The sequence below is a fragment of the Mustela lutreola genome, chromosome 15 (assembly GCF_030435805.1).
Source record: "Mustela lutreola isolate mMusLut2 chromosome 15, mMusLut2.pri, whole genome shotgun sequence".
Classification (NCBI taxonomy): domain Eukaryota; kingdom Metazoa; phylum Chordata; class Mammalia; order Carnivora; family Mustelidae; genus Mustela; species Mustela lutreola.
Window position 1 is genome coordinate 45,207,033 of NC_081304.1, and position 27,901 is coordinate 45,234,933.

Genomic DNA, 27,901 nt, shown 5'->3' on the forward strand with positions numbered 1-27,901 from the left:
GCCCGGGTGCTCAGACGGATTAGAGAACTCACCAGTCAGACTTGCAGATAGGGCCAGAGAGGGCGGGCCCATAGGCGGAAAACCAGGAACGCAAGAAGGTGGGGTCCGGGAGCGCAAGCCCCGCCTGCCGCCTTTTTCAGGTTTCCTTGGGGACCGGTAGTAGGTGTTCCCCTGCCGTACCGTCAGCGATTGGGGGCCATCAGACTATCACAGACCTTATTTTTGGAAAAATAAATTTGTTAACATCTGCATTTTACATTGTGTCTAGTTTCGTAAATGTGCCCTTGAGGTCGGCTAGCTCCGAGTCTTTCAGTCCTTTGTTCATACATTCATTTATTAAGCCTTTGTTTATTGAGTGCCCAGTATGTATCAGAGGTTGGAAATGCAGCAGGGGAAGAAGCCAAACCTTATGGAGTTCATAGGGAGCGGGGAGGTCAAGCAACCCAGAATTTTTTTTTTTTTTAAGATTTTATTTATTTATTTGACAGATAGAGATCACAAGTAGGCAAAGAGGCAGGCAGAAAAGAGGAAGCGGGCTTCCTGCCGAGCAGAGAGCCTGATGCGGGCTCGATCCCAGGACCCTGGGAACACGACCCAAGCCGAAGGCAGAGTTTTTAACCCACCGACCCACCCAGGTGCCCCGCAACCCAGAATCTTATAATGCAATGTGATGGGACTTGGAGGCAGGGCATTTAACCCTGCCCATGAAGTCAAAGAGTTAGACAATGAACCCAGAATAATAAACAAGCCTTGCGGAACAACATTGCTTGGTGTCTTTACCCCTCTCCTTCCATTTCTTCTCTTCTCTCTCTGGCAATGATTGCATTATGGAGTATATAGGGGACACCTTATAAATGCTTCTTGTTTTCCTCAGGCTCTGCCCATGTTTTGCTGCCTGAATTGTGTCCCATCTCGTGCCACCCTTGTTTCACTTCCTATCTCTCTTACTCCTTCCTAAAACTTTAAATCTGCCTTGGTCAACAGGTAAATTTGTTTGAATTCACACAATTTACTGTGGAGGATGCCAAGGAATTGCAACGGATACAATGTCCTAATCTGGTTTATAATTTAGGACTCAAAGGTAAAATAATTAGAGAAGAATGCAAAGGAGAGTTCAGGCAAGAGCTGGCTGGTGCAGAGATTCACACAGGTCACAGAAGGGAGAGGAGCATTAGTAAAGATTTGATGGGAATGGGTGGATGTGAAGGATTTGATGGAACAAAGAAAGAGGAAGGAAAAAAGAATCCCAAATGATAGAAAATGCTAGAGTTGGAGTTTAGAAAGAGGAACCAAGGGGTGCCTGGGTGGCTCAGTAGGTTAAAGCCTCTGCCTTGGGCTCAGGTCATGATCCCAGGGTCCTAGGATCGAGTCCCACATCTGGCTCTCTGGTCAGCAGGGAGCCTGCTTCCTCCTCTCTCTGCCTGCCTCTCTGCCTACTTGTGATCCTGTCTGTCAAATACATAAATAAAATCTTTGAAAAAAAATAAAAAAGAAAAGCTAGTGATTAAAAAAGAAAGAAAGAAAGAAAGAAAGAGGAACCAATATGACGAGCTCTGAAAACAGCCAGTCAATCAGTAGAAATTCCACTATCATCATTTTTATGTTCATAATTGTCATTGTCATGAAGGTTCACCTGTATAAGGTTCATATGTGTGCCCGGTATTGTTCTAAATCCTGGTAATCTCCTAGTATTGTCTATGGTTTTGCTAAAAGTACTAATGTCAATTTCTGGTTTTGAATTTTTCTGCTATCATCATGTAAGAAGTTCTCAAGTGGGTGAAAGGTACATGGAAACTCTCTGTACTCATTCATTTTCTGTCCCTGAGATCAAGTCTTGAGCTGAGACCTAGAGTTGAACACTTAACCAATTGAGCCATCCAGGCAGCCCCCCCCTTTTTAAAAGATTTTATTTTTGGTAATCTCTACACTCAATGTGGGGCTCTAACTCACAACCCCAAAATCATGTTCTCCACTGACTGAGCCAGCCAGGTGCCCCTGTTCTATTTCTAAACAGTATTATTGAGATATAATTTGCATTCCATAAAGTTCACCTGTTTAAATGATTTTAATCATTTAATGATTTAAATGATTAATGATTTAAATAATTAGTGATTTAAAATTAATCATTTAATGATTTAATCATTTAATGATTTTTAAATGATTTAAATAATCCAGTGATTTTAGCATATTTTCAGAGTTGTGCAATTACCATTACTATCTAGTTCCAGAACATTCTCATCATCCCAAAAAGAAACCTTGTACCCAGGACGCCTGGGTGGTTCAGTGGGTTAAGCCACTACCTTCAGCTCAGGTCATGATCTCAGAGTCCTGGGATCGAGCCCTGCATCGGGCTCTCTGCTCGGCAGGGAGCTGGCTTCCTCCTCTCTCTGTGCCTGCCTCTCTGCCTGCTTGTCATCTCTCTCTGTCAAATAAATAAATAAAATCTTAAAAAGAAAGAAAGAAAGAAACCTTGTACCCATTAGCACTCACTGCCCATTTCCTCCTACCTCCTACTCCTCAGTTCTAGACAACCACTAATTATTTTCTAAATGTATAGTTTTACCTTATCTAGACATTTCTTATGATTAGTATCACAATAGTGATCTTTTGTGACTGGCTTCTTTTACTTAGCATGTTTTTGAGGTTTGTCCTCAAAATATACACACGTATACACACATAGGTATACACACATCTATCTATACATATATGCCTACATATATATAAAATCTTCTTTGGAGAAATATCTACTCAGATCTTTTGCCTATATTAAAATTGTGTTGTCTTTTTATTATTGAGTTCTAAAAGCTCTTTATCCTAGATACAAGTCCCCTGTCTTTTATCTGATATGCAAACATTTTCTTTCATTCTTAGGATTATCTTTTCATTTTCTTGATGGCTTCTTCGAAGGTCAAAAGTTTTTAATTTAAATAAAGTTCAACCGGGGCGCCTGGGTGGCTCAGTGGGTTAAGCCGCTGCCTTCGGCTCGGGTCATGATCTCAGGGTCCTGGGATCGAGTCCCGCATCGGGCTCTCTGCTCAGCAGGGAGTCTGCTTCCTTCTCTCTCTCTCTCTCTCTGCCTGCCTCTCTGCCTACTTGTGATCTCTCTCTGTCAAATAAATAAATAAAATCTTTAAAAAAAAATAATAAAATAAAATAAATAAATAAAGTTCAACCTATCAAATCTTCTATTGCTTATGATTTTAGTGTCAAATCTTAAAAATCATTGTCTAATCCAACTTACAAAGATGTATCCTATGTTTTCTTGTAAGAGTTTTATAGTTTTAGCTCCTACGTGTAGATCTATGATTCACATCCAGTTATTTTTTGTGTTTGGTGTGAGATAGGGGTCCAAATGACTTCTTTTGCGTGTGGATTTTCCATTGTCCCATCACCATTTGCTAAAAAAAAAACTATTTTTTTCAGTTTTGACTTGTCTTGACCCCTCTGTCAAAAATCAATCGACCATTTGTTTCTTTCTTAATACTGTTTTATTCCATTTATCTATATATTTATGTTCTCTGCGCCACTTTTGCAATCTTTTTTTTTTTAAGATTTTATATATTTATTTGACAGGCAGAGATCACAAGTAGGCAGAGAGGCAGACAGAGAGAGAGGGGGAAGCAGACTCCCTGCTGAGCAGAGAGCCCGATAGGGGATCCTGGGTGGCTCAGTGGGTTAAAGCCTCTGCTTTCAGCTCGGGTCATGATTCCGGGATCCTGGGATCGAGCCCCACATTGAGCCCCACACTGAGCCCCGCATAGGGCTCTCTGCTCAGCAGGGAGCCTGCTTCCCACACCCCCACACCCCTCTCTGCCTGCCTCTCTGCCTACTTGTGATCTCTGTCAAATAAATAAATAAAATCTTTTTAAAAAATTATTTCAAAATAAAAAGTTAACAAATAAGGTAATTCGGGGATGCCTGGGTGGCTCAGTGGGTTAAGCAACTGCCTTCATCTCAGGTCATGATCCCAAGGTCCTGGGATGGAATCCCACATCTGGCTCCTTGCTCAGCGGGAAGCCTGCTTCTCTCCCTCTGTCTCTGCCTGCCACTCTGCCTGCTTGTGCATGTGCGCGCGCTCGCTCTCTCTCTCTGACAAATAAATAAACAGAAATAAATAAAAATAAAAAATAAGGTAATTTAATCCTCAGAACAACCTTAGAAGATACTATTATTATACCTATTTTACTGATGAGAGGCCCAAGTTCAGAATGATTGAGTCATCTGCCTAGGTCACATGGCTGATTACACAAAGTATTTGTCAGGTTTTTGTCTAACAACTTTATATGCATTAGTTCATTTAATTGTCACAATAATCCAACAAGGTAGTTGCCTTTTTTTTTTTTTTTTTAGGATTTTATTTATTTATCTATTTGTTTAAGACAGAGTGAGTGAGAAAGAGAGCATGAGTAGGGGCAAGGGAGAAGAAAAAGCAGACTCCCCGGTGAGCAGGAAGCCACCCATGGGGATTGATCCCAGGCCTCTGGGATCATGATCTGAGCCAAAAGCCGATGCTTAACCAACTGAGCCCCCCCAGGGTACCCCACTTATAGATGAAGAAACTGAAGATCAGAGAAGCTGAGCCACTTGCTCAAGCTCCCAAAGAGAGTAAATAATGGAGCCTTGGTCTTACTGTAAGCAACTGGATCCAGAACACATGGGGTTTTTTGTTTGTTTGTTTGTTTGTTTAATAAATTCTGCCCCCAGCATGGGGGTTGAACTCATGACCTCGAGATTAAGAGTTGCATGTTCTACCAACTGAACCAGCCAGGCGCTCCTGGGGCTTATGTTCTTAACCATACTGCTATATCATCTCCTATGGTCATGCTAAGAAGCATAATGTTGGGTGGGAAAATCTGTCCTAAACTGTAGCTGGTCTTGAATTCCAGAGCTTGGGTAGCATTTTGACTTTTTGTCAATAATTTGATCTATTTGTCAATGTTTTCCAAGCTTTTTCTTTTCTTTTCTTTTTAAGATTTTATTTATTTATTTGTCAGAGAGAGTGAGAGCGAGCACAGGCAGACAGAGAGGCAGGCAGAGTCAGAGGGAGAAGCAGGCTCCCCGCGGAGCAAGGAGCCCGATATGGGACTCGATCCCAGGACGCTGGGATCGTGACCTGAGCCGAAGGCAGCTGCCCAACCAACTGAGCCACCCAGGTGTCCCCCAAGCTTTTTCTTTTAAAGCTGGAAAACGTTTTTGTAAGTGGAATAACTTATAAATGAAGAAACTTTAAGACTTAAAGAGTTAAGAACTTCTCTTAAAATCCCTTAACTGGTCAAAGATAGTGTGAGTTAATCTGATGAAGACAAAGCTGAGAACAGATTTGAACAGAAAATATTACCTGCCATATTATGGACCATTCATTACAACCAAGACAGTCTCCTTATTGTTTATGGAGTTTAAAACTGGACTTGATGGATGCCAGGATGGCTCAGTCAGTTGGGCATCTGTGTTCGGCTCAGGCTGTAATCTCAGGGTCCTGGGATTGAGCCCTGGGTAGGGCTCCCTGCTGAGCAGGGAGTCTGCTTTTCCCTCTCCCTTGGCCCCTCCCCTCCACTCATGTTCTCTTTGTGCTCGCTCTCTCTCTTTCAAATATGTAAATTAAATCTTAAAAAAAAAAAAACCTGGGGGCGCCTGGGTGGCTCAGTGGGTTAAAGCCTCTGCCTTCAGCTCAGGTCATGATCCCAGGGTCCTGGGATGGAGCCCCGCATCGGGTTCTCTGCTCAGCGGGGAGCCTGCTTCCTCCTCTCTCTCTGCCTGCCTCTCTGCCTACTTGTGATCTCTGTCTGTCAAATAAATAAATAAAATCTTAGAAAAAAACAACAACAACCTGGAATTGGAGGTGTTTGTGGGTTATATAAATGAAGGACTCTTCTGGCTAGAAATACACAAGTTTTGAGTCTGGGAGCTCAGGCTAGATATTCAATCAACAGACCAAAGCTGATGCTAAAGCTATAAAAAGAGTGACAGAAAGACAGATGAGGAAGCCTGGAGACACAGCCTGGAACAGAAGGATGCCGGAAAAAGCCAGGGAAGTAATAGCTGGAAAGGTTGGGAGAGGCCCATAGGAAGGAAGAGCTTCATGAGAAGGAAGTCCTCTACCATGTTAGATGATGCAAGAAGTAGAGGAAGACTGGGAAAGGACAAGATCTTGCCAAAAAAGAATTATCTGGCCGAGGAGAGCAGTTTCAGAGAAATAATGGGACAGTAAGTTTCCTGGTTGCCAAGGAGGTTCATAAAACAATGAAAACAATGGGAATCAACCATTCATTTGAAAATTTAGGCATTAAAAAAGAAACAAGAATTTGGACTGTAGCAAGAGGGTTAAGAGAAACTGAGATAAGGAGGAAGGTAGATTAGAATCATTGAAGTGGCGGAGGGGCACTTGGGTGGCTCAGACAGTTGAGCTTCGTAGACTCTTGGTTTCAGCTCAGGTCATGATCTCAGGTCATGAGATCAAGGAGCCGCAGACTCCAGGCTCAGCAGAGAGTCTGCTGGAGGTTCTCTCTCCTTCTCTCTCTGCCCCTTCTTACATGCTCATGCTTTCTCTCTCTCAAAACAAATTAAAAAAATCTTTTTAAAAAATCTTAAAAAAGAATCATAGAACTGGCAGAGGCATCAGCAATTATGTTTCCAAAGTCCTATACAACACAGTAAGTCTTTTCAAAGCATACATGACCTTAAAGATGTCTTTCTTTAAGATTTTATTATTTATTTATTTATTTATTTATTTGACAGAGACAGCGACAGTTAGAGAGGGAACACAAGCAAAGAGAGTGGAAGAGGGAGAAACAGACCCTCTGCAGGGTTGGGAACCGGATGTGGGGCTTGATCCAAGGATGAGCCACCAGGCACCCCTGAAAGTTTATTTCTACAAAAGTTTAACACACACCGCCAGGTGCTGGCTGTGCCAGGGTGCTGGGATACAGAAGACAGCCAGTCAGATCAAGGCTATCCCTACTGGGAGTTTGCATTCTAGATGGGGTTATTAAATAGCTAGTTATACAGTTAATGTTTTTAGTTTCAATTGTTACAAAGTTATATAGTCTCATAGAATTTGTTACAAAGAACAGCTGCCTAATGTTCCTCCTCCGATTTCTCCCTCTCCAAAGAAAACTACTTTCACCAATTTTAGCTGATCATTGTAGCGTTTATTTTCATATCTCCAACTAAGAGTGTAATGCTACTTTTTTTTTTAAGTAGGCTCAACACCCAACACAGAGCTTGAACTCAGGACCCTGAGATTAAAAGTCACGTGCTCTATCAATTTAGCCAGCCAGGGCCCTCTGTATTGCTATGGTTGACTTTTTGCTTTCAGAGATTTACTTACTTCCCACCATAGAAAGTGGAGATCCAATTCTCCCCCTAGCCTCCCAAATATATGTATATCCTTCCCACTACCCCATTCTCCCCATCTGGTTAGTTTATAATTTTGGCAACATTTATAAGCAATGTTTATGTAATTGTGCATGCAATAACAATAGCTAGCCCTTATACTCTGTATTAGGCACTTTTCTAAGCACTTTGCACATGTTAATTTAATTCTTATGATAATCCTATTACTGTCATTCCATTGCACAGAGGAGGATACTAGGGGGCAGAAAAATCTAGTAATTTGCCCAAGTCCACATAGCTAATAAGTGGCAGGTCTGGGATTGTAATCCAAGCAGTCTGGCTCTAGAAGCCACAACCCCAGGTCCTCTCCCCACTCCATGTGGGAGGACACAGCAATGTTGGGTGTCCAGCCTCTGACATACTCATTATTTCCTGACTTCTTGGGTACAGAGGGCTGTGCCAAGCCCCACCTCCTGGGCAGACATTTCCTTCTTGCTAAGGATCCAGGCTATAAAGGTGAATCTGCAATTTGCCTGAACCTTCCCCCTAAGTCACTGCCTCTCCTGTCCCCCTGTTTAGCGAACTCACTTCCACCTGCCATTTGTGTGTCTATCATCAGTAATTTACGTGAGGGTTTTTTTAAAGATTTTATTTATTTATTTGACAGACAGAGATCACAAGTAGGCAGAGAGGCAGGCAGAGAGAGAGAGAGGAAGAAGCAGGCTCCCCACAGAGCAGAGATCCTGATGCGGGGCTCCATCCCAGGACTCTGGGATCATGACCTGATTTGAAGGCAGAGGCTTTAACTCACTGAGCCACCCAGGCACCCCTATATGAGGTTTTAATGTAAAAAAAACCAAACAAACCAAAAAACAAAACCATATTTTAAAAATCTATATTATGCCTATCTATACAAACAGTAGGCACAGATTTGTGGCTCATTCATGTAGTAAACTACGATTAGGTTTCCTTTCCTAAGCAACTGTTCATTTTATCTATAGTTAACAGATGCATCTGCTCAGTTTTCTATAAATCCTTTGGCAATTACTCCCCTGGCTCCTCATTAGTTTTTATATCTTTTCTCAAATATACAGACATATAAGGCAGCCGGTCAGTTTCACCTTTCCCAAAAAGGAAACTTTCAGAGCTTTATGACCTCTATAGATACCAGCTCCCCTCTCTGCTTGTTTATTGCGCAGCTCTCTTCCTAGGATACCCATTCAACATCATCCTGGAAAGTCCTTTCTTCCCTTTTATCTTGATTCCCCAGTTTTCTCCATCTGTGTACTCCTCTTTCTTCTTTAACTCCCCCAGCCTTTTTTGGTGGAGTGTATCTTCTAGTAGCTTTCTGAGAAGAGTGCATGGAAAATAAATTTGGGGGAACAATGCTCACACTTGATTGGTAATTTGGCTGGGTATGAAATTCTAGTTTGAAATAATTTCCCTTCAAATTTTTGGTGACATTACTCCATTACCTTTCAGCTTCCAGGATGCTGTTAAAAGTTCAAAGTTGTATTTATTCCTTGTGTTTGTATGTAACTTTCCGTCTCCTCTAGAACATTAATCTAAATGTCCTGAAATTTACCTATGATGTTGCTTGATGTAAATCTATTTTCTTTAACTGGTCTGGGCATTCCACAGAGCCCTCAATATGTAGTAACTGCAACTCATGTTCTTTGGTTTTGAGGAGTTGTCTTTCATTACTTCACTAATGATTTTCTTTCTCCTTTTCCCCTCTCTGTTCTCTCTTTCTGGGACTCCCATTATTATTTTTTATTTTTTAAAAAAGATTTTAGGGGGGCGCCTGGGTGGCTCAGTTGGTTAAGCGACTGCCTTCGGCTCAGGTCATGATCCCGGAGTCCCGGGATCGAGTCCCACATCGGGCTCCCAGCTCCATGGGGAGTCTGCTTCTCCCTCTGACCTTCTCCCCTCTCATCCTCTCTCTCTCTCACTCTCTTTCTCAAATAAATAAATAAATAATCTTTAAAAAAAATAAAAAAAATAAAAAAGATTTTATTTATTTATTTGAGAAAAGCAGATTCCCCAGACTCCCTGCAAGCAGGGAGCCCAATGAGGGGCTTGATCCCAGGACCCTGGGATCATGACCTGAGCAGAAGGCAGACGCTTAACAGACTGAGCCACCCAGGGGCCCCTACCATTATTATTTTTTAAAATAGACTCTATCCCCCAACATGGGGCTTGAACTCACAACCCTGAGATCAAAAGCAGCATGCTCTATTGATTCAACCTGCCAGGCACCTCTTCCCACTATTCTGATGTTGGGTCTCCCAGACTGGTCCCATGATTGTCTCATCTTTTCTCTCCTAATTCTGGGAGATTTGTTCAACTTTCAAAGTACTCTTTTTGGTTTTCTCTGAGTGCCTTTTTTTTTTTTTCTAGTTCTTATTTCATGGTTACAATATATTTTCTCGTCTCTCTCAGGAAAACAATAAGAGCTTTTCTGAAGTTTTATTCTCCATGCATAGTCTCTGTTTTCTGAGTGTTTTCCCGTTTTTCTTTTACTACATATACCATATTAGAGGCTTTCCTCAAATGCGCATAATTGGTTCTTTAATTAAACTTGCAATAAATACTTCCAGTGAAAAGTACAGAGAGATTTGGCCTAATTATAGAGGGAGAGTCATAGGCATTTCTTTGGGAAAAGACATGTTGGGAATGAACACTGAGAGGTACCGGGGTGGCTCAGTTGGTTAAGCATCTGACTCTTGGTTTCCTCTCTAGTCATTAATAATCTCAGGGTAGTAAGATAGAGCCCCATGTTGGGCTCTGTGCTTAGTGTGGAGTCTGCTTGTCCCACTCCCTCTGCCCCTCCTCCCACCCTACTCTTGTTCTCTCCCTCTCTCAAATAAATAAAAATTCTTAAAAAAAAAAAATAAAGGAGGGGTGCCTGGGTGGCTCAGTCGTTAAGCGTCTGCCTTCAGCTCAGGTCATGATTCCAGGGTCCTGGGATCGAGCACCTCATCGGGCTCCTTGCTCTGCAGGAAGCCTGCTTCTCCCTCTCTCACTCCCCCTATTTGTGTTCCCTCTCTCGCTGTGTCTCTGTCAAATAAATATATAATATCTTAAAAAAAAAAAAAAGAAATGATCACTGAAAAGTGAGAATACAAAAAAAAAAGCAAAGAAAAAAGAAAAGAAAAGTGAAAGTATATAAGAGGCAGGGTGTGGGCTGGGGGAGGGGAGCCAAAAAGATGGGAGCAGTGGGTAATGGGAAGACTACCAGGCATTGGCCATTGCCTGTGCAAGGTCCTGAGAAAGAGAGAGTGAAACAGTGAAGCACACAGTGCCACGAGTCTGGAGAGTAGATAAGGGGAGATCATGCAGAACACTACAGGTCATAACCTGAGTCATGCTTTTATTGTAGAAAGAAGCGTCTGGTTGGTATCAAGCAGGGGAATGACATGATCAGATATGCCTTTTAACAATCACCGAGTGGCTGCTACATGGAGAATAGTTACGGACTCATCATGATGTCACTCAGGCTATAGATAACAGTGACTTTGACCAGGGTGGGAAAGCAGAGATAGAAAGGAACGAATGGATGTAGAATCTATAACAGACTGGGGGATTAGTTAATCAGATATGTGAATATGGGATAGGAGGTGGGATGACACGCTTGATAAGGATTCTTAAATCCCTGACTCACACAGTGAGCTGATGGCAGTGCCATGCACAGACCAGGAAAATGCTGAAAGGCTACAGGTCTGGGAAGAAAGTACCTGAGTTAGCTTCTGAACAAGTCATTGGATGTCAGAATGCAACAATCCCATCAATGAGGTTGTTCAGGGCGCCTGGGTGGCTCAGTGGGTTAAAGCCTCTATCTTGGGCTCAGGTCATGATCTCAGGGTCCTGGGATTGAGCCCCGCATGGGACTCTCTGCTTGGCAGGGAGCCTGCTTCCCTCTCTCTCTCTGCCTGCCTCTCTGCCTACTTGTGATCTCTGCCTGTCAAATAAATAAATAAAATCTTAAAAAAAAAAAAAAGAGGTTTTTCATTCTCAGTCTGTGGATGACCCATTTGTACACTTCTTACCTTTGGTTTCCCTCCTCCGAATGACTCTTCCTTTTCCAATTTCCCACTTTAACAAAATCCTGGTTCCAGGTTTCTTGTAGCCAGGCATCTGGCCTGTTTACTCAATAGTATAAATACTTTACAAATACTTGTTTGTTTGTTTTAAGATTTTATTTATTTATTTGACAGAGAGAGAGCGAACACAAGCAGGGGGAGCAGCAGTGGGAGAGGAAGAAGCAGGATCTCCACTGAGCAGGAAACCCGATGCAGGGCTGGATCCCAGGACCTCAGGATCAAAATCTGAACTGAAGGCAGATGCTTTACCAACTGGGCCACCCAGGTGCTCCTAGCAGCGCTGTTCTAGGCCAGTGTGACAGCAGGACGTTGTGGCGTTACAGTTCTTCAGGCTTCTCCATCCTCCCCTAGCCATGCCCTGACCTGCGTTCTGGGGCAAACATTGTGCTAATCTCTCAGCCCAGGATTAACTAAGCCAACCAGTGAAGTTCAAAGAGGCAAAGGAGTCCTTTCAAGGACACAGGCAGGCAGGCCAGAGTGAGGAGGACAAAGCTTAAGCCCAAGAAATTATTTCCTATCCCTGGAATGTCAGACACGACCCCAGAGTGGTTTTGGAGTTGGGCGGTCGGCAGGGAGCCCTTTGCAGGGACCCCCACATTGCACAACACAAAAGGAACTCCCATTCTTCTACTCCTAAAGGCCACTGGGTTTACATCCTTCCTTCAGTTGCGAGAGCTCTCTAGGTCTGAGAATCGCTACTGTGTTTAGTTCCTACAGGAGATGTGGCAAGTGAAGGTTTGTTTCCCACCAGGTTAGAGGCAGGAAAAGAATTTGCTCACAACATGGAGTTCAGTGGTACTCTCGTTTGCAGGGGAAAGCTGAAATGGACCTCTGTCCTGCAGTTACTATATTCCTGAAAAGCATCGAAATCAATACTTGGTGACTGTGTCTGGCTTTCAAAATGAAGCATCCTGACTTAGAAATACCACTTCAGAGGCAATTTATCTGACTTGATTGATCTGCAGTTGTCAGGTGGCTCCTATCTTTCCACTTTGAAGTTTCTCCACTTCTCAGCCTTTTTATAAAGAAAGAGCCAATATAGTATAGAAGAAGGAGTCCTGAGCCAAAGCAAAGACCTGGATTCTAATTCTGACCATGCCACAAACTAGATGGGTGTGCTTGGATAAGTCACTTAACTTTTCTAGGTTTCAATTTTTTGCCAAAGGAAATAATAAGACTGGATAGTCTCAGGGAACCTAGGTGGCTCAGTCGTTAAGCAGCTGCCTTCTGCTCAGGTCATGATCCCAGGATCTTGGGATCGAGCCTTACATTGGGCTCCCTGTTCAGTGGGAAGCCTGCTTCTTCCTCTCCCACTCCCCTTGCTTGTACTTTCTCTCTGTCATTAAATAAAATCTTAAAAAAAAAAAAAGAATGGATAGTTTTGAAGGTGATGTTATTAACAAAGACTAATGGTTACAGGGGGAAACAAACTGAACCCATACTCACGTAAGCAAATCAAAAGTTTTTTGACTTGTGTAACTGAAATTCCAGGGAAGTTCTGGCTTCAGGCAGAGTTTGATCTAGATACTCAACTGATGATAGAAATTTTCATCTCTTCCTCCTCTTTCTGTCATGGCTTCATGCTCAGGGAAGCTCTCTTGCATCCTACTGGCTTAGCAATGTTAGCACACCTAGTGTATCTTAGCCAAAATTTCGAGCAGCTCAAGGTGCTGAGGCTCAGAACTCTGCTTCTCTGTCATGAACTCATTTTAGGAAAAGAGGATATGGTGTTTTGATTGGCATGATTGGGTGTTTTGATGGCATGATTGGCATATGCCCATGGACAGGGGAGCAAGAGAGGTGTGGTTTTCAAAGGAAAATCTCTTACTGTGCTAGGCAGGCAAAAATAGCAGGTGATATAATGGGGAAAAAATGGGTTAGAGTGTAGATTCTGTCACTAACTATCTGGGTAAACCTGAGCAAATTAACCTCTCTGAGCCTCAGTTTTCTCATCTAAATAATGGGATTAGTCTCTATCGAGTGGGGTTAAGCAGGATGAAGCATAAAAGATAACTGACATGTGGAGAAGCACAATAAATGTTCAGCTTGGGGTGCTGTGACTTTAAGTTAGTGATCCCAAGCAGACATTTCATTTCAATACAAGAGCAGTTCTTTAAAGAATAGTTTCCCTTATGTACTTTCCTGCTAAGTGATGGCTCATTTTCAGCCTGACAAATCCAGATTTTATGTAAGATAAAGCCTTGACAATTCAGTTATGGAGATTTCTGTTTAATTAATTTTCTTATTAACTCATGATTAATTTGGCTAAAAGAAAATTTGGGTTTCAAACCTTGGCATTGAAAATCACTCTAAATTGTCTGAATGCATTGGCTTGCTCTAAGCCCATTCTACTGAATAAACTGGGTTTGCTTTTTCATAGTGGAGGATCTTCAAACACTTGAGGGCTTTGTAGATCAAAAAGTTGGTGCTTAGAGGAGACCTTCCCAAGAAAAGCTTCCATAATCCAGTATTTCATTATAAATCAGACCATTAGAGCCAAGAAGAAGTGACTCAAAGAGACCACATATCACAAAAGCCTGATGCAATTATTTACATAGCAATTTATTAATTTATGATCAGGATAGTGGTTTGAGACCATATAATACCAATGTCCCCCATCCAAGAGAGCCACTCCCTTGTGCCAGAAGACAAATAATTCATCAGCCAGTAGCTTGGTGGCATGGAGTCAGTCTTGAGGACCACTTCACTAGGCCATGATGAGGTCTGACAGATCACTGCCAGAGTGGCCCAACTCATTGTACCGAATATAACATTTGCCAACCTCTGCATGTTTGAGCTTCTCTTTTCTAGGGACCCAATTGACCATGCTTCTGAAGGACCCATCATTTGTATCTGGTCCACACCATCTATAACTGGTCTACTTGATGAGAAATCTACTTAATCAGTTATAATCATAATGCCATCCTGCCTTCCTGAAGTTTCGCTGGGTTACCATGACGAAAATTTGTGTGACCCCCAATTGTTCAGATATTCCTTCATGTCCTACCCCCATGAGTAGCTAATCTCACCCTTCCTGTACAAGGTTGACTAGTTAACCCACAGAAACAGCCATATTTCCATAGCGGTCAAGGTCTTGATAGATCTCATAGATACTATCAACTATTACCTGGAGGGGTACTCACTGGAACCATGAATTTATGATAGTGGTAAAAGAAAACATGGAGGGCTTAGAATGAATCAATACTGACCTCAACACATACTTAGGGAACAGATTCCTGCCATGGGTTTGACACATTTCTTTGTCTTTGAAAACTCAGGACATTGTTTTTGTTAATCCAGACATTCAGTGAAGATGGCAGATTGAGTTTTGAAGATGCTACTTCTATGAAGGACACATACAGTTTGATAGAATTCTACTATTTCTCTACGTCACCTTTTATACATTTGCCTCTCTGGCTCTTATGTGATTACATGAAGTATCTCTGCTCTTATTTTCTGTCTGTATCTGCTTCTGGCTGTGGCAATTTCTCCTGTCTCTATTTGTTATTCTTCTCTTTGTGCTTTAATGACTCTGATGGGCATCTATCACAATCCCTCCTTATTTTTTGTCTAGGCTTTCTTTCTTCTTCTCTTCATCTATTTCCTCCTCTTCCTTGTTCCTTCCTTTGGATGTTTTTGTTTTGTCTGTCTGTTTGGTGTTGCGTTTCTTCTTCTTCTTCTTTTTTTTTAGATTTTATCTTTTTAAATTTTTTAAAAGATTTTATTTATTTGACAGAGAGAGAGAGATCACAAGTACGCAAGTGAGAGGAGGAAGCAGGCTCCCGCTTAGCAGAGAGGCCGATGTGGGGCTTGATCCCAGGACCCTGAGATCATGACCCGAGCCGAAGACACAGGCTTTAACCCACTGAGCCACCCAGATGCCCCAAGATTTTATCTTTTTAATGTAATCTCTATACCCAACATGGGGCTCAAACTCACAACGCTGAGATCACACATGCTCTATCAACTGAGCCAGTCCGGTGTCTTCTTCCTTTGGATGTTTATTTAATCAGTTGTCACCAACCCCCCCCCCCCACCTCTTCTTTCCCTCTCTGTGGTTCTCAGTCCCTTTGCCCATTCTTCCATCTCAATTTATATCCCTGATTCTGACTTCTCTTCATCTTCCTACCAGTCTCTGCCTATCAGTTCCTGTCAGGCTGTCTTTGTGTTTTGCACTGTAGCTGTTTGTCCTTTGTCTTTCTGCCTGTCTCCAACTCAACATATTTCCTACTTTCTTTTTCTGCCAGTGAATCTTCCTTTTGAGTGCCTCCTCCACTTTCTGTTCTGCTTCTCAGCTCCCCTGACTAACTCCCCTCATCTCTATTTCCCCCCTCTCTCTTGCTCTGCCAATCTTTCTAAATGCCTCTCTTACCTCCATCTCTCCTGAGTCTAGTTGTTCCTCCTTGTCACTCTGTTTCGTTGTCTAGACCATCTGTGCCTTGTATCCTTGGGGTCCCTTACGTTCAGCTTTTTTTTTTCTATTTTTCTGTACTGGTTATTCTATATTGAATAATCAATATAGAATAAATGTAATATATTCTATACTATATTTTTCTATACTGAAGACTATATACTAATGTTTATGACCATTTTATCAGTTCCATAACTTTGGTTCCTGTTGGCATCCATGACACTTTCTTCACATTTCTGCCAAGGATTCCCTGTCTTGCTCTCTGTCTCTCTTCACATCTGTCTCTTCGATACAGGTGATCCTTCTCTTTCTTTCAATCTGTCCCTCAATTTATGTGTGTCTATTTCTAAAGATTTTTTATTTATTTTTAATAAGATTTTTATTTATTTATTTGATAGACAGAGATCACAAGTAGGCAGAGAGGCAGGCAGAGAGAGAGAGGAAGGGAAGCAGGCTCCCCGCTGAGCAGAGAGCCTGACACAGGACTCGATCCAATGACCCTGGGACCATGACCTGAGCCAAAGGCAGAGGCTTTAACCCACTGAGCCACCCAGGTGCCCCTAAAGATTTTTTAAAAATTTATTTATTTGACAGACAGAGATCACAAGTAGGCAGAGAGGCAGGCAGAGAGAGGAAGGGAAGCAGGTTCGCTGCTGAGCAGAGAGCCTGATGCGGGGCTGGATCCCAGGACCCTGGGATCATGATCTGAACAGAAGGCCCAGGCTTTAACCCACTGAGCCACCCGGCCACTCCTTGTGTGTCTATTTCTATCATCCCTTTTGTCTTTCTCTAGCTCAGCTTTTGGCCAGGATTTTTTTGTTTTCATCTTCCTGTCTCTTGTTTTTGCTCATGTATCTTTTCTGTGGACAATTAGGGGTTATCTCTTTCTATCTGTTGTTTAGTAGAATAGCAATCTTAATCTTCTTTACACTTCCTATAACCTGGCTGTTCTGCCTGAAGAAAGGAGAGATTCTGCACCACAGTTAAAAAGAAAGAAAGAGGGGCGCCTGGGTGGTCAGTGGGTTGAGGCCTCTGCCTTTGGCACCGGTCGTGGTCCCAGGGTCCTGGGATTGGGTCCTGTACCGGGCTCTCTGCTCAGTGGGGAGGCTGCTTCCCTTCCTCTCTCTCTGCCTGCTTGTGATCTCTGTCAAGTGAATAAATAAAATCTTTAAAAGAAAAAAAAAAGAGGGAAAGAAAAAAAGAAAGACAGACAGCAGAAGTGGTAGTGGAGAGGGGCGCCTGGGTGACTCAGTCAGTTAAGTGTCAGACTCTTGATTTTGGCTCACGTCATGATCTCTGGGTTGTGAGATCCAGCCTGGCATTGGGTGTGGAGTTTACTTAAAAATAAAATTAAAGGGGTGCCTGGGTGGCTCACTCATTAAGCGTCTGCCTTCAGCTCAGGTCATGATCCCAAGGTCCTGGATTCGGGCCCCTGTACCAGGGCTCTCTGCTCAGTGGGAAGCCTGCTTCTCACTCTTCCACTCCCTCGGCTTGTGTTCCCTCTCTCACTATGTCTCTGTCAAATAAACAAAAATAAAATCTTTTTTTTTTTAAAGATTTTATTTATTTATTTGACAGAGAGAAATCACAAGTAGATGGAGAGGCAGGTAGAGAGAGAGACAAAAATAAAATCTTAAAAAAAATTAAATTTAATTAAAAATTTTTTTTCCTGTCTCTTAAATGCGATAAGAGAATGAGAACTGGGTGGTAAGAACCTACCCTAGGGGCATCAGGGTGGCTCAGTCAGTTAAGAAGAGGACTCTTGGTTTCAGCTCAGGTCATGATCTTATTAGGTTTGTGAAATGGAGCCTGCTTAAGATTCTCTCATCCCCCTCTTAAAAAAAAATAAAAAAAACAAATGGCAGGGGAAAAAAGAGAGGGAGAGCTTGCAAATGAATCCTAGAAGAGAGTTAGATATTCCTTAATCCCTCTGCAGTCAAGTGAAAGCCTCCCTTCGTCTACTTCTGCCTGTCTTCATTCTTCCATGAAAGCCTAGGCCTTGGAAAACGCTACACTTGGCACCCAGAATGGGTGTCTGAGTCCCTGCAATGGCTCTGGACTTCAGTACTTTCCTAAGAAGACAGACCTAGTCCCATGCTCTTCCTTTAAGAAGCTGCATTTTCTTTGAAGAGGTCAGAAGATAGTAAGAAAACTTAAAAGGCAGATGCTGGGCTTTTTAAAAATTTAAAAGGCAGTAGGACTCACGTTAAGTACAAACACGGTAGTGTGGCTTCAAGAACCAGAAGTATCAGCAGCGACTGTAGTGGACCAGTTCTTCTGTTTCTTGGCCACTAGTATGTCCATCCCTACTGGCTACAGATAGCACCTGTTGTGGCCTCCTCCGCTGCCTGGAATTTGGTCACAGGTGAGGTCTCTCTTCCCTCTGAACCCACCCCCTCCACATCAGATCTCTCTGGTCCTAATAAGACCTCACCTTTGGGGGCGCCTGGGTGGCTCAGTTGGTTCAGCGTCTGCCTTCAGCTGGGGTTGTGATCCTGGGGTCCTGGGATTGGGCCCCCTGTTGAGCTGCTCTCCCTCTGCCTACCACTCCCCCTGCTTGTGCTCTCTCTCTTTGTGCCAAGTAAATAAATAAAATTCTTAAAAAAAAAAAAAAAAAGACCTTGCCTTCCTTCACCTGTTCCTGTGCTAAAAGCGGAGGATGTCATTGGCAGTTTCACTTAGCTTCATGCCTCCTTCTTCCCCTTATTGGCAGTACTGGCTGTACCTCCAGGAAGTTTGCTGGAAGAAGCAGTCATTTGATGATGGAATTCACTGAACAATAGCCCAGTTTCCCACCATCCATGAACATCAGCATTTCTTCTCAGATCCTAGGAATGGGGGAGGGGTGTGAGTTACTTGGAAGAGGGACTGAGATACTGAAAATTCAGCCCAGTCCTTACCCCACAGTGGACTGGACACTGTAGACCACGATCTCCCTGTCCTGGCCCTACCTGCCCCAGGCCTGGCAGAAGAGGAGCCTGAGGCCTCTCTCTAGTCTTTCAGGAGGAGAGTGGCATCGTCCCTGGCAACAAGCTCACCATCACGATATCTCCTTGTGCCCCCAGTTTCCTTGTACCCCAGGATGCGTGGGCAGGGCCGAGCTCGCAGGACATCATTGACCAAAATACGTATGCCTAGTGTGATGCTTATGGCACCCACAGTGACCAACCCAGTTCCACTAAGGATGACCAGAGGGGGAGGAACCTGGTGTTGCTGCCGGATTAGCCACAGACTCATCCAGCCCAGAGGCACTAGGCGGAAGAGGGCCAGGGTGGCCAGGGTGGCCCAGCTGGCCACGCTGAAGGCCAGGGATGGGGCCTGGTGAGAAAGCAACAGCAGTTTCCGTAGGTGCAGGCAGACAGAGTTCAGCTCCAGGAGCAGAGACACCACACAGAGGCCCACGTACTGGTTGGACAGAATGGCAGTGCTGAGGCAGCTCACAACCTGGGGAACAGGGGTCAGAGGTCAGAGGACCTTCCATGATCTCCTGCCCACCATGTACCAACAAATCAGGCCTTATTAAGACAAGGGCTCACAAGGGTTTTGTGGCACCCTATCAAGAACCTGCCCTTTATAGCTGCCCTTATGTTGGGCCTTAAAATAACCCTTCCACAGAATGGAAGTAGCCTTGGCCTAGAGGCTATCTCGCCTGGGGCAGCAGCAGTAACTCCCTCCCCACAACTTCCAATCCGGCGCTTTCATTCCCCCTGGCTTCTTCCTATACTGGGACTCCCCTTTGTCAAAAAAGCTCCAGACGCAACATTTCTGCAATCAGATGGGACACCAGAGGGAATAGAAGCTACTTAGGCAGTGCTCAGACTCCAGCTGTGGCTAGCACTCAAACCTCTCCCCTGCAGATGAGGCCAAAGTTGGGGAGATCAAGCACCAACAAGGGTCAGAGACTTTGGGAAGTCATTGGACAGAAACCTGAAGAGAAACCGGGGACCCCAGACTGAGCATACCACCCTTCCTGTGTCTCCTTTCCCTAAGTCTCACCACTGAATGATGACAGAGAAGTTCCCAGGCCTGGCCCAAGGTCTGATTCAACAGCATGTCAACTCCATCAGCCAAGAAATAACCTATGGGCGTGGCATGAGGGGGGAGGGGCGTTAGGGTTCCCTAAGTAGTTGTATCTACTGGAGAGAAATCTTCACCCCCTCCTTTTGCCAGGTCTTTCGTTTCCTTCAACAAAGTTGCGAGAAATATTTGACTTCTATGGAAAGGGGGAAAGTGACCTGGAATTATCATTGGTAGATTGCTCCCCGACAAAACGGCCCAGTCTTCCCTGCAGACTCACCCACGGAGACAGCCACCAGCACCAGGGCCCAGGATGGGTGGCCGTTAATGGGGTCAGCAGCCATCTGAGGGTACAGCGACAACCTGTAGGAGGTGGGGGACCGTGGTCAGCATCGTGCAGACTCAGACCCCATTCTCCCTCTGTGCACCCTCACTCACCCATTCACACCCCCATGCCATGTCAGACTCTCGAGGTTCCGGTTGGATTTCGAAGGTGCCCGCCGGGTCTTTCAATCTCAGCTTTCCACCCCTCACCCTCATCCCGGTGCCTCCCGAATCTCTATACCCCGCACCCAAGCAGCGCCCAGACCCCTGTGAGCAGGCTGTGCACCAGGGAGACACAGATGTTCCGCCATTTCCAACTGTCCTGGGCAGCAGATCCTGGCGTGGGCAGCAGCTGCAGCATCCAATGCAGCCCCCGGAAGACGGCGAAGGAGGCGCCGGTCACAAGGAGCCCCCAGGACGCCATGGCCTGGCGGGCGGGCTAGGTCCGGTTCAGTCCCTTGGACCCCCGCACTCTCAGGCGGGACTCCTCCAAAGCCGGCTGCGGAGACTGTGAGCTGGTTTCCGGACAAGAATGGGTCTTTAGCCTCCCCAGCCCACCGCGGCTTTGGAATCCGCTGTAACTTTTCCAGGGCTTGACCACGCCCCCATCATTCGGCTAGGTGGCGATTGGAGCAGCCGTGGGGCCACGCCCCGGAGCCACAGTCACCGATTGCGTCCAGCCCTAGCGGGGGATGGAGGGTTGGGGGCTCCCGGCTGCCAAGCCTGGCCCGAGAGCTCCGTAGGACTCCCATCATGTCGATAGAGATCTTCCTTTCCCAATGCCCTGTGTCCCAAACCCCTCCGAGCTCCAGAAATAGGTCGCTAATCTCACCTGACACTCCCACAGGCCCCGCCCCGTTATCTTTCACCTCCTCTCCCCACGCTAACCTCTCACCTGCTGGTCCTTCTTCCCACGGGATCCTCACCGACCTTAAGGTAGAGGCCTGCGCACACCCACTCCCAATGCTTAAACATCGCCACCGCCCTGCTCCGCACCAACCCCCTTCTCAAATGTGGGGGCACCTCACTTCCTCGGAGCCACCCTTTCCACCTCCCGAGGTTTCCAGACCTTTAGCACATCTTAACAACCCGATGATTCCAACAGTCCCGTTCCCTTACACAGTACGTTCGAACGGAACAAGAACTCCCATTTTGGAGAAGCGACCCACTGGAACTCCTCCCCCCAACCACTTTTGGGGGCTCTACAGAGGAAACCTGCTATTAGGAAGGGGAGGCGAAAGGAAACCACTCAGGAAACCACCGAAGTCTTGAAAAGCACCCCCCCCCCCACCCACCCAGGGCTTGGTAGGTGAATGGAATTCTCTCTTCCAATTTGAGGCGCCAAGGAGAGGTCACGCAGGGTCACCTCAAGGTTGGGGCAGCATCAGAGAATAACAAAGACTGATAGGATTCCAGAACCTTTCTGCCTGGAGAGGAAAATCTACCCTCCCCCCCTTCCCCATCTTCCATCTCCTGGAGAGTGACAGGTTTTCACTGTTTTCCTTACTCCACTCCACACCTCTTTAGCTGGCTAAGAGCCAGCAATTCAGAGAGCTGTTTCCCTGTACCTGGAGAGGGTAGATTGCAGCTACTCCTGGAGAATGAAGTTCTCCACATTCTCACAACCCTCTTTCTCCACCAAAACCCCATTATGTCCAAAGGGCCAGGGGCACCCCTTAATTCCTCCCCACCCACCTCTCCAAGCTTTTAAAAAAAAATTACACTGATTCTTTTAAATTTTATTGTATGAAAATCATACTCAATATAGAATATTTTAAAGTTACAGAAAAGCCAAAGAGGAAAATTACAATGACTTTGTTCCACTGTTCAAAGATAACCACTATTATTAACATTTTGTTTTTCATGTTTTATGTATACAAGAATATACCCATCTTTTAAAAAACAAAATTGAGATCACATAATACTATTTTTATAAATTTTTAATATTCAAAGAGCATTTTTCTTTCCAAATGTTCTTCTACATGACTTTTAATGGCTGCGCAGTACTCCACCATCTGGATGGATATACAATGATTTACTTAAGGAATCCCCCATTGCAAATTTTTATTACAGCAGAAAAGAAATGAATTCCCAATCAGACAGTTGCTTCTCATTTTCTCTACTGCAATACTCGGATGAGCATCTTGTGACTAAATCTTTAATTATTTTCTTAGGATAAATTCCCAAATATAGAATTACTAGGTCTAAGGCGATGGAAACTTTTAGAGTATTTGAGACCTATCACCAACCTGACATTCAGGAAGGCTGTACCAATTGGCCCCTGCTACATGCAATGTATAGGAGTGTTATTTTCTTATTTCTTTGCCAATGCTGGTTCTTGTTTTTTTTTTTTTTTAAATATAGTTTGCTGAGGGAAAAATGCTTTCGACTATATTTGTCTTTCTTTAATTACTAATGAAACACATTGTTTTTCATGGTTTTATCCATTTGAATTTCTTCTCTGAATTTCCTACTTACGTCCTTTCACAGATAGTTCTTGCTCCTTGAGTCCACTTTATATAAAAATTACAAGGTAGGGGCGCCTGGGTGGCTCAGTGGGTTAAGCCGCTGCCTTTGGCTCAGGTCATGATCTCAGGGTCCTGGGATCGAGTCCCACATCAGGCTCTCTGCTTAACAGGGAGACTGCTTCCCTCTCTCTCTCTCTGCCTGCCTCTCTGTCTACTTGTGATCTCTCTGTCAAATAAATAAAATCTTAAAAAAAAAAAATTACAAGGTAAAGAGGTAGAAGTAGGAGAATGAAGCCACAGGACACTGTGATATAGTCTCCTATCTCTGAGGGAGGCAGTAAGTACACTGGAGAGAAATAGTGAATGAGGCAGATGGCTGGGAGCTTGTCCTTGAAGGAGGCTGGCTGTCCTTCCTTCTCCTAGGGTGTTTCTGTCCTTTATGGGTCCCCTCTGAGGGGTGCCCAGACAGAGCCCTGTGCTCTCTAGGCCTGGTCCTTCACTGGTCTTCTGCCTGCCTCTGTGTTCACAGGCTGTTCTTCCTCACTTTTACTTCATGATGGATCAGGATGGGTAAGGATGGCAGAGCCCTAGAACCAGGGCTGGATGGAGACACTGTGGCCAGTGAGGCGGGGAGGGGAAGAAAGGATGGAAGCAATGTCCAGGGACAGAGCAATCTTTGTTGCAGACTCTGAACGGACTCAGTCTACCCACACCCTCCACTGCAGTCCTATACCTCCTGCAGCTTAGACTGCAGGAGGATGGATTCGATGATCTACTCTCCCCTAAATCTCTGTTTCTCATAAATGGAGACTAGGATCCTGCTATCTCCACACCTCCTGCCCCATGACAGGACAGCTCCCTGTAGCCGCTGAATTTGGCCACATTCAGGTAGGGCATCTGGGCCATGGTTGAACCACACCAGAACTGAGCCCCAAGAGTTAGACTGCATCAGGAGCTGGGGTGGGGGTGGTAGGCTTATACTGCTTGATGTTCCAAAGGGCATCACATCCCACAGTTCACCTCTCCTGGTTCCTGGAGGGAATTTCCTGCCTGCACAAGCCTGAGCAGTCTCACAAACTATCCTGGAAGGTAAAGTGAGGGAAGAAACAGAGAACAGCAGTTGGAACCCTATCAGGGGCTGCAGTCCTGTTTTGGGTGGCAGAGGAAGCCTGGGGCCACCTTTGCATGGTGGGATGTCAATGGAAAGAATGAGCTCCTCCTGGTCCCCTGCACTGGTATAAACTTACACCCCCATTCTAAACTCTCCCCCATCCTCCTTGGGTCATGGTGTTCAGGGATGGGGGGAGGGGCAATAGCTTATATGGAAAGCTGTTTTGTTCCCACCCATAGGGAGAGGAGAGCCCAGGCTCTGAGCAGTTCACAGAAGTAGGCTTCTGATTCCCTCCTGCACACTCAACTGTGTGATTCCCCATCTCACAGGTGAAGAAGCCGAGACAAGATGTCTAATGGTCCCACATATAGGTGATTATTCCCAAATCTAGAGTCTGGGCCATCTAAGGAAATAGAGGGAAAGGTAAGACCATGGGGATGACTACTCACATAGGAGTTTCAGTATGACCTTTTCCCTGAAGAAATTTACTTTGGACCTCACCTGGAAAGGCAGTAGGAAAGAAAGGGAAACAAAGAAGGAGGGCCAAGAAAGACATCTGGGTAAAGAGGCAGACAATTTTCTTTGCTCCTGTTATCTTCCTCTTGTCACAGCAGTGTAGACCAACTAACCTTACTTGGTCACAGCCATCTATTCCCCAAACCAACCAGGGTCTCTAATCTAAAATTGTTCTCTCTTGCTGGGCCAGTCTGGCTGAAGGCTCTCCAACTGAACAGGTTCCCTCTCCCAAAAGGTATCATCACTCCCACTGTTCGGACCTTCCCAGCCCCAGCTCTGTCACCTTCCAGATGAAGGGGAAAGCAGCTCCTTCTCCTCTTCCTCCTCCTCCTTGAAGCCAGCGGCAGAGGGCAACAGTTCTTCAACTGGCAGCTTTAGCTGGGTCAGGACATAAAGCTTGCCACTGAAGAACTACTGCGGCTCAGCCAGGTGAGGATGTGGGAGGGACAGGCTCCTAAAAGGAAAAGGAAGACAAAATGGGAAGGATCTGAACAGGGCCATGTCACAGGGACACTGTCCCACTGGCCAACAAAAGTCCAGCTCCAACAGATGCTCAACCTTGTAACAAAGTGTTCTTGGCTTTGACCTGGGCCTGCAGGAGCGGTTAACTTCAGTAAGAAGCAAGAGGCAGTTCTAAACATACTTCCTTGTGCCTCTTTCCAGAACCAAAGGCTGTAGAGACTCAGGTCTGCTCTCACCTCTCCTTGCCCCATATATTCATGGAGGGTCCAGCCTCTTCAGCATTCAGAGAGGGCTGGTCTTAGAACCTGGACACACTGCACCAGTTGCTCAGGTACTAGGTGAGAAGTTGTACCTTAGGTCCAGAAATGTCAGTTCAGTGATCAGCCCAACTGACTTGTTCCCAGGGAGTTCAGCTGGAAGAGTTCTGGGGGCCCACATCTGGGAAAGAGTGAGGAAGGGAGGTCCAGAGTTTGGAAGGTCAGCAGAGGCTCCAGGGACTGCGAGGAGAGGACAGGGGACCAAAGGCTGGAGGGGAGGGAGGTATGGGTAGGGTGGATGGGCAGCTTCCCCAAGACTCTTAAATGCCAGGCATTCCGCTTGCGCATTCCGGGTACATCTGGTATGAATTCCAGGCTGTCTGCCGGCCCCTCCATGTCTGAACTTTGTTCCAAGTTCCAAGCCCCGCCCCCACAGTTCCAACGCATGAATCAGCAGGAAAAGCCGGGCCCTGCAGCATGGCCCAGGGAGGGGGCTGGGGGCGTGGCAGGCTTGAGGGCCTAAAGCTGGGGAGGCCAGGTCTGTGCTGACACTCAGTCCAAGGGCATGGCCCATGCCAGTGTCAGGAGCCAAGGCAATCTTGCCTTGAGACTTCTATACTCAGAGGGTAAGAAAGATTAAAGTGAGGGTGGGAGGTTTTCAAATTACAAAAACCCTCTTGGGGAGGCATGAACTTTGTGGTATCTTCCTTCCCCCAGGTGACCAGTCCAACTCCTTCCCACTCTCCTCTGTCTGAGCCAGCTCTGTTCAGCCCATAGGACTCAAGGGCTGCTTAGAGTCTGTGCCAAGCAGGTGCCCTTGGCTGCAGGGTGGGGTGGGCCCAGGTCACTGACCCTCTGACCAGCTGCTCCATCAACCCTTTGGCACCCTGACAATCCCTAGCCCAGTCTGACAGCCAAGATGACAGGCCAAATGAGTTGGAGAACTAGGGCCGGAGGGAGGTGGGGGCGATAGCCTAGCGAGAGGCCATAGGGAGGGGCCAAGAGTTGGCCGAGAGGTGGGGAGAGAGGGAGCCCAGTGATGACTAACCCAGGCGCCCCACCCAGCCAGCCGGCTTCCCAGGCGGTCAGGGCCAGGCCTGGGCTAGGGGCCCCACAACCGGACATGCTGGGGGGAGGTGCAGAGGTGACCTTCTCTGGGCCCAAGACGGCCAGTTAGGCTGGGGAGGGGGGGGTTAGAGTTTCCAGGTCCTCCTCCAGCCCGCTTCCCCCACCAACCGCGGTGAAACCCTAACCTTTGGGTTGCATAAGGCCCCCGCACCGCCGCCCCCTACTCCTCTCCCCTCCCCCCTTACATAACATCCCCTGGAGGGAACGAGAGGAGGGGCCGGCCCGCCCAGAGACCCCTTCCCTGCCAGGGCGCTCAATTGGCCCTGACCAGCTGACTGCCTGCAGAGGAAAACTACCTCTCCGCTACCCGCCAGGTCCAAACCCTCCCCAAGCTGGGAAGCCAGTTCTCGTATCCTCTGACCAGGGAGCGCCGAGGTTAGCTGCCCCCAGCCCCCTAGCCCCTCGTCTTCCTTCTAGCCACTCTGCAAAACCCTCCGCCACGACTGTCGTCCCGGACTCTTTCTTTAAGCCTCCTGCCAAACTACTCCAGCCAGTCCAGGCCCCCTCACCCCAGAGCTTCCCAGCCCCCGCCGCCCCCTCACCCCTCCCCCGGAAGGGCAGGGTGTGGCCACTAGGACCCTACTTTCCCCTATTACCCCGTTAGCATGGTTCCCTCCAGTGCGGCCGGGGCCCCAGCTCACACCCACCTGGTGCTGGGTGGGGGGGTTGCTGAGGGTAAGGGAGCAAATCAGTGCGTCCGTTCCCCACGGCCCGCGGCGCTGTGTCTTCCCAGCGCCCAGCACACACCGGCTCCAGTCTCCGATCAGCTGGCGGCGTCGTGACGCACAAGCTGCGATTGCACCGCCCAGGGCCAATCACCGCCCACTGCTGGGCAGCGTGACCACACCCACTCGGGGGCGCCAGCACTTCGTCCAGGTCCCGCCTCTCCCGGCGTCTTAGCTCTGATTGGCAAGGAGGCCACCCCTTCGCCTGGTGGAGCTGCGATAGACCACGCCCACAAACTCACAAGTTCGCCAATACATGAAAGGGTGTGGCTGAGGCCTCCGCCTAAGGCCGCTCGCTTTGAGGAGCGCTACATCAAACCAGAGTCCTAAAGAGCAGAAGGAAGTAAAGGCGTGTGTGTGTTTGCGGTGCACACTGGTCAATGTAGTTCTCGGTCTGACACCTCGTTCCCACAATCCAGCGCGCTCTGTGAGTTGGCATTTTTAAACTCATTTCTGAATCCATCCCGGCGAAGTCCTTAAAGGGCTACAGCCCCCACTCTGGGGAGCCGTGAGTGTTTCTTTTAGACTATCCCAAAACGGATTCGCTGACTTCTGCGCATGAGGCGATAGCTCCCTAGGGAAAGATGGAGCAGGCAAAGCAGCAGGAGTGGGTAGAACTGAAGATGGAAATCAGCCTCCGCTTAGCAGGCTCTTCCATTGCATGAGGACTCCTGAGGGCTTTTGGGGAAGGAAAACTGCCCACCTCGTCTAGTGCTAGCTTTCACTGGAGAGAGCTAGTCCTCCCCTTGTGGCGGGCTCTTACTAACCAGGAGATTTTTCTTGCAGAGTATGTCTCATCCCAATCGTAGTCAGAGCCTCTCAAGCAGCAGACTCCTAACAAAAGATTCATAGTACAGTCTTCACCTGAGGGTAGAAGCAAGACTTGTGGTCAGAAACTAGGGGATGGGTCATGCCAAAGTATCAACTGGTAAGCAAGCCCATCCTCCGCCTAATACCCCATTCTGTCCCGCCCTCGAGAAGCCTTTCACTGACTCAGACCTACTTAGAAGGGATTTCAAAGGCAGAGACCAATGAGGAGTCTGGCCC

At 46.3% G+C, this 27,901-nt stretch overlaps 1 protein-coding gene across 2 annotated transcripts; it reads right to left on the minus strand.

Annotated features, from left to right (window-relative positions):
• Positions 1-13,972: 13,972 nt before the first annotated feature.
• On the minus strand, positions 13,973-26,932 carry TLCD2 (TLC domain containing 2). 2 transcript variants are annotated; one of them, XM_059148918.1, is made up of 6 exons: positions 26,777-26,932; positions 22,437-24,736; positions 20,436-22,406; positions 20,144-20,226; positions 19,843-19,925; positions 13,973-19,290 (listed from the first exon to the last, which is right to left on the minus strand). In XM_059148918.1, exons 3-6 carry the CDS (start codon positions 20,609-20,611, stop codon positions 18,838-18,840), a joined length of 795 nt encoding a protein of 264 aa, XP_059004901.1. In that variant the 5' UTR covers positions 20,612-22,406; positions 22,437-24,736; positions 26,777-26,932; the 3' UTR covers positions 13,973-18,837. The 2 variants fall into 2 exon arrangements, with proteins under 2 accessions (XP_059004901.1, XP_059004900.1); XM_059148917.1 differs by having other exon boundaries at positions 20,436-24,736.
• Positions 26,933-27,901: the final 969 nt, after the last annotated feature.